The 6,770-nt window shown below is 51.1% G+C and overlaps 1 protein-coding gene across 2 annotated transcripts; it reads left to right on the forward strand.

The window, feature by feature from the left end:
• Positions 1-301: 301 nt before the first annotated feature.
• Positions 302-6,259, forward strand: LOC122439273 (protein FAM170A-like). Of its 2 annotated transcripts, XR_006268833.1 has the most exons (5): positions 302-1,234; positions 3,014-3,154; positions 3,947-4,724; positions 4,972-5,031; positions 5,783-6,259. XR_006268833.1 is itself a non-coding variant. In XM_043464360.1 (4 exons), the coding sequence occupies exons 1-4, from the start codon at positions 1,165-1,167 to the stop codon at positions 4,976-4,978; spliced, it is 996 nt and encodes a 331-aa protein (XP_043320295.1). In that variant the 5' UTR covers positions 302-1,164; the 3' UTR covers positions 4,979-5,153. The 2 variants fall into 2 exon arrangements, 1 of the variants encoding a protein (XP_043320295.1); XM_043464360.1 differs by lacking the exon at positions 5,783-6,259 and having other exon boundaries at positions 4,972-5,153.
• The last annotated feature ends 511 nt before the right edge of the window (positions 6,260-6,770 follow it).

The following is a 6,770-nucleotide window of genomic DNA, read 5'->3' on the forward strand; positions in this document are numbered from 1 at the left end:
TCATACAGGGCCAAGGTTTTGAGGGAGGGGACGGAAGCGTGGTCACTGTTGACTGCAGCACACAGACGTCCATCCGCTCGGACGCCTTCCCTCCTTTAGGTTTGCTGGCTTCTGTGCCATGCGGGCCTCCCTTGTGGCTCAGCGGTGAAGAATCCACCTGCCAATGCAGGAGACCCAGGTTCGATCCCTGGATCAGGAAGATCCCCTGGAAAAGGAAATAGTAACCTGGTCCAGTATTCTTGCCTGGAAAAGCCCATGGATGGGGAGCCTGGCGGTCTGTAGTCCATGGGGTCAAAAAGAGGCAGACACGACTGAGCAGCTGAGCAGGCATGTGCCAGATGTGGGACAGATTGCCATGATTCTGCTTGCATGCACACGACAGCCATCTCCTTCTAGAATTTTTGCCCCATCTACCCCTCCAGCCACACTTGAGAGGCCTTTTCTCCTCCAGGATCCACAGACGTCCCTCTCTGACTTAATTAGCGCCTTTCAACACTCCAAGAGGAAAACAAGACAGTATGTAATTTAAAAAACCTGCTTCTGTTACATTTCTGCTCAAGTATTGTCTCTTTTCCATGGTGTTTGGGATTTCAGAAATAAAAGCCAAGATCATCAGCATGCCATTGCTGCTACACCCTGCCTGGTTCTTCCACTGGCCAGCGAACGCAGGCTCTGTTACCCACTTGAATGTAGAAGGGAAAGAGTGAAATAAAGGGAGAAAAGAAAAAAAAAAATAAACAGGAACAGATTAACATCTCAAAATATCCTGCTACATTTGAAAGATGTGAGAGTTGAGTTCATGGGCGAGGTTCTACGGGGAAAAAGGAATTGTTCTTGAAAAACGAGGTCTGTGCTGTTGCAGAGACAGCATTGCCCCTAGGCCCACAGAATGCTCTGATGTCATCGCTGAGGTCAGAGAATCCTGCCGTGGGCCTGGCGACCTTTGAACCTTAACAGCCCTGCGCTGTGTAGAGCGCTGGGCAGTGCTGCTGCTTTAAGTGGTCCGAGTTCTTCAGCCACTTTGGAGACTCGACTGCTTTTAACTCGATTTAATTATCAAGTCATTTCAGAGGGTCTCCGGAGAGCCAAGAAGGGCCAACCTGTAGCCAAGAGGAGGAGCTGGACGTGTGGCATCTTCTTCGAGGGGGTCTTCTAGTTGGGACGATGAAAAGGCGACAAAAGAGGAAACACCTGGAAAATGAAGAGTCCCAGGAGACTGCCGACAAGGGAGGAGGTATGTGGGGGCAATTTGTCTGGGGCACAGGGGTTTCTGCCAACCTGAGCCTTCTCTAGGAAGGGGGCACTGAGAACCTGTTACATATGAAGCAAGGAGCAAGATACCATCACAGTCTTGGTGATGTTGCTGTAGCCAGCTGGGGGGAGGTCCCCGCGGTGTGAGATGGCCACAGAAAGGCCAGATGCACCAGGCAGGCGGGAGGTTGGTCCTGCTGGTTTGAGGACTCTCCAGGGGCCACAGGCCTGGGGCTTCGTGGCACTCGCAGAGGCTGTATCCTGCCCGCGCAGACCTAGACATGCAGCTTTTCTCAATCTTCGAGTTCTTTCTGCTTCTCTTTGCTTTTTCCCCTGGGCTCACGGGCTAGGGGATGTGAAGGATGCTCAGACAGACCCATGGGTTGCTTGGCCCCTTTTACCAAAGAGGAAAGAGAAGCCTCATGAGCTGAAGGCCTTGTTGGAAAATATCTCAAGGAGTGGAATGCTCTTCAAAAGCAGGTTGTTCGTCTAGGGATGGCGTCCTATAGAAAACATGGAGGTTTTATTCATTCGACAGGAAGAATTTCCTGAAGGAGATCAAGGGAGAGGGGAAGGACCTTCCAGAACCTGAGACAAGGGTGGGGGTGAGAAATGTTGTTAGAGTCCTGTGGGGAGCTCTGAGAGCCGGCTCCAAGGTGCCTGCGTGTATTAAGTGTAGGTGAGTAGTCACCCTGGGAGAGGGGGTGGTCAGGTGAGGAAGTGGGGCAGAATGGAGCCCACCCCAGAGTTCCAGCTGGAGGCCTAGGCCCCAGATTAGAGCCGCACCTCCCACCGGGCCCAGGGCCCTGGCAACTGTAGGATGGGACCAGGGAGCAGGCAGCAGCTGGGACAGGATGGGGAAAGCAATGACTACCTTGCCCCTTACACAGCAGAATATTTCTGTGTGTGTGTGTGTGTGTGTGTGTGTGGTGGAGGAGGGAGAGTGGGGAGAATGGGGGTGGAGTGCTTATCAGATATAAAGTCTGCATGGTAAAGTTCTTGTCACCGTGCTGGGACCTGGGTGACCCTCAGAGTATGTAAGGGGTGTTTCATGACACAGTCACTCATATACTCATGTACACTGTGATATAGCGGAAATATCACAGCCCTCCACACATAAGCTCCTTATTAAACCACACATTGAAAATTGGGTGTCCTGTATTTTTGTTTGCTAACTCTGGCACCTGCTGACATATTATGTACTGATTATATTTTTATATTATTTATATATTTTTGTAGTGTCTGTCTTCCCCCACTAGAATGCTCAGCTTTCCCAGAGACCAGAATAATGGAAAAGTGCCAGATACATAGTGACTGCTCACTGAATCTTATTGAATGAATGAATGAACACGAACCATAAATACAAGCCACACCATGTAATGAGGAAGAGTTACATGTCCCATAATTCCTGAATTGTAAACAGAAACCATACACACAAGTGCCACAGACACAGATACACACATTTGCACTGTGCTTACCACACTGACTCCACACTTATCACAGACTTAACTAATACACATCACTCATATTTCTGTATACTTACAGTCACCTCTCAGACCTACATTCCCCCAAATACACCAACAGAATAGTTATTGATTTTAATTGAATTCTGGAGTATATACCAGGAAACATGCTCCAAACCATGTGTATTCACTGCACCTAACATGTGTCAGACACTTGGTAAATATTTGTTGGACAGACGACTGATGAGCAAACATGTCCAAACCACTATCTCTCTCTCAGCCTCTAATTTCTCTCCTAGGAATCTCAAAATCACAAGAGGATCCCCCTCAGCTAGGATGCAATGCAGTGGCCCAAGTCTGCCCCCAAGGGGCGGGGGAGGTCTCTTCTGCTTCTGAATACTTTTCCTGTGTTTCTTCTCCACGCAAGCTCATCCATGGTGGTAAGGGTGCGGGGATCCTTGAGTGTAAGGGTGCTTGGCTCTGGAGCAGGGACACATAGGTCCCAGCGAGGCTGAGCAGAAACCCAGGGTTCTCAGAGGTGGTCAGGGCCCTGTGGAGGAGCCTGGGGAGGACATCTGAGCTATTAGGAGGGCGTGGACCAAGCTCAGCGTGGGGGTGTGTGAGTCTTGGTCCCATCATGATGGGGAAGTTAAGGAGAGGGGCTGGAGAGGTCTGGGCTTGAAGTGGAGGGCAGAGGGACCAGGTTTAGCATCTTCGGAGGGACATGTAGTGCTCGTCTGCCTTTGTTTCCAGAGAAGGACAGAGTTCTTGAGCTCAGCCCAAGGGCAGGACCATGCCGCTCAGGTCCACACACCTCCCATGTGCATCTGCTCTCCACTCATAGCCATTCTCAGCCCAGAGACCAACCCCAAGCAGGTGATTCCCCAGGGCCTTCCTCCTATACCACAGCCCACCTTCCACAAGTAACACATCAGTGATATTCTCCAACTCACCTGCTCCTCGTAAACACACCCACCAGCATCCCTCACATACCACAGCATGCCCCTGCACCACACTCCACACCCCTGCATACAGATGTGGCTCCAGTATCTGCTCCCCCGCCCACAGATGAAGAGCCCACAGATGCCAACACATACTCCACCCCATCCTGTGGCCAACAAACCCCAGGCTCATGACACAACTGTGTCACCTGGATGTCCCTCCCCACACCTGCACCCTCTGCTCCTGGAAGGACCCATGCATGTTCTTATGTTCCTAATTTCCTTTCCCAGGAATCTGGAAGTTGCATCGAGACAGTCCCCAGCCTAGGGCACCCCTAGCCCATCTTCAAGAACAAGGGGAGATGGCTCCCCTGTCACCACGTGTCTCCTTCTCCTCCCCTTCATCCTACAAGACCTGCGCAACCTCTCTGCATATGAACAAAGAGAAGAGGGGCATGAAAATATACTACATGCAGGTACAAATGAAAAAGGGCGTTGCTGTCTCCTGGGAGGCAGAGAAACCCTCGGAGTCGCTAGAAAAGCAGCCGAGGATGGAGGAAGTGACCCTTCCTGAGGATGTGCGGGTGGGGACTCCCCCCTCGGACGTGTCCACCAGAAACCTCCTGTCTGACAGCGAGCCCAGCGGGGAGGAGAGAGAGCATGAGGAGAGGGCTGAGGCAGACAGCCCCGCCCCAGGGTCACCCACCGTCGAGGAGAGACCCCGGGCCCGGACACCCGACTGGCTGGTGACCATGGAGACCGGCTTCCGCTGCATGGCCTGCTGCCGGGTCTTCCCCAGCCTGGAGGTCCTGCGGGAGCACGTGCGGAATGGCATCCGCGAGGGCTTCAGCTGCCACGCCTTTCATCTCACCATGGCCCAGCTGACAGGCAAGGCAGAACCGGAGAACACCCCTGAGGAGGAGGCGGAGGACGAGGACGAGGACGGGGAGGACGAGAAGCAGGAGGAAAAGGAGAAGGAGGAGCAGCAGCCTGCGGGGGACGATGTCAGCTTGAGGAGGCCCTGGAGCCAGTGTCCGGGCTGTGTGTTCCATTCTCCCAAGGACCGGAAGTGAGCAGGGCCCAGGGCTGCAGCGGGAGCTGTGTCTTCTCCAGTCCTGTCTCTCCACCCTGGCTCAGAAGGGAGAGGTGGGGCTTTCTCACCTCAGGGGACAACCGAAGCGGGTAACTGGGCCCCTTGCTTCTGGCCCAGGCATTTTAATAAAGTCATGACTGTAAGAGGGAATTTATCCTGAGCTTTTCAGCTTCTCTTGGAAGTTCTCTTTAACTCAAAAGCATCTCTCTTGATTTCCACACAGCAACTGATAATTCACAGGCCAGAAGATCCTGGAAGATGGTGTGGGCTTCTCTCGGAAGAGGTGAGACCTGAGGCTGGCACAGTCTTCTGAGCCTATGCCATGAGGGCCCAGAGGAATCTAAGGGAAGGGGTCGAGGAGATGCTCTGGGTTACCTGATGGCTCTGCTGTCACATCACCTTGGGGCCCACGCAACGCTCGGGAGGGATTGACCTCTGTTGATTTAGACAAGAAGGTGGAATGTTTTGATTGAGTTTTCTCAGGGTCTCCATGATTGACTTCAACTCTAAGAGGATGTATTGCCAGTAGCTCATCTTGGTAGAGAGAGCCAGGAGTGGTCTGGAAAGAGAACAGGGGCCTCGCAGGACCCCCAGTTTGAGGTCTTGAGAGCCTGTGACCTGAGCCGGGACCTCACCCTGACCACTCTACGTAGCCTTCTGGGACAGAGGAGAGTGGAAGAGGGAGTCATATGGAAATGAGGTCCCCTGAGGTCTGGAAATATATTCCAGAACCTTCATTGTGTGATCAGTTCAGTTCAGTTGCTCAGTCATGTCTGACTGTTTGCGATCCCGTGGACTGCAGCACACCGTTTCCCTGTCCATCACCAACTCCCAGAGCTTGCTCAAACTCATTTCCATTGAGTCAGTGATGCCATACAGCCATCACTGTGCGATAGTTTGATCTGGAGCCCGACTCTCTGTGGTGTGCGTGGCTCTTGAGCTTCGAGGCAGAGGTGAAGGGTAACTCTGACCAGCAGAGCTCCTGGTGCTTCTTGTCTCTTCCTGTCCTGCCTCATTTGTTTTCTCCCTTCCAGAGAGAAGAAAGGACCCTGGAGAGAGTAGCAGACAGAATGCCAGTGGTCTGAAGGAGGATGAAGGGGCTGGCATTCAGTCCAACATCATATGACAGTATAAACATGACATGTAATAAAGGGTGTTTCCCAAACCTTTCCTGGATATTTTATTTAATTACATTTATCTACCTATGCATCCATCTATCAGTCATCTACATCTATATCTCTAGTGGTTTGTTTGTCAACAAAGTTTCACAGAAGCACCAAAGACCCACCAGCCTTTTCCAGAAGCAGCAGTCCCCAAGCTCCCAGGGTTGATGAGGCTTCTGTGTGACTAGTTTACAAAGACTGGATACCATGTTTTACATGAAAACATGGCAGACCACACTGAGTTCAGGTAAAGTCACTGGGAAGTGGCAGGTGCTGTGGGAACTGTGTCCAGTCAGTCATGATTGAAAATGCTGTGACCAGTAACTTCAGAGGATGGAGGGTGGTGTATGTGTCTTCAGGGTTAGATTGGGAGAGAGACTTGACTGGTTTCACAATGAAACACTGGGACAGAGGAGGAATTCCTCAGTCTTGAAGCTATTGATGGAACAGTTTCCTCCTGAGATGGTAAGACATTATTATAGTGCTGAAAGAGGGGCCATCTGACCTCCATCAGGAATTTGGAGAAAAGATCATCATGTTAGGAGTCTAAGCCAATTCTGATGCATTTCATTTTCTAAATAAATTCTTATTCTAGCCTCTCAAGATTTTGACTGCATCACCTCTGAACTATGTCTTCTCATCACTGCTACCACCCAGTGGAGTCAAAGGCTCTGGGAGACACGGAAGACTCACATTGATGTATGATCCATGGTCTTTAAGGTAAGGGAGGAATAATGTATCTTCCTCATCTGGGTAAGGGGCCAAAATCAGGTTTTGGTAGGACTGATAGAAGGAAATCATTTTGCAGTTCAGAGACTTTTATCAGTTTAAGCAGAATAAGGTCTAATTCAAAAGTCCC

Source organism: Cervus canadensis, chromosome 4, assembly GCF_019320065.1.
Source record: "Cervus canadensis isolate Bull #8, Minnesota chromosome 4, ASM1932006v1, whole genome shotgun sequence".
Taxonomy (NCBI): domain Eukaryota; kingdom Metazoa; phylum Chordata; class Mammalia; order Artiodactyla; family Cervidae; genus Cervus; species Cervus canadensis.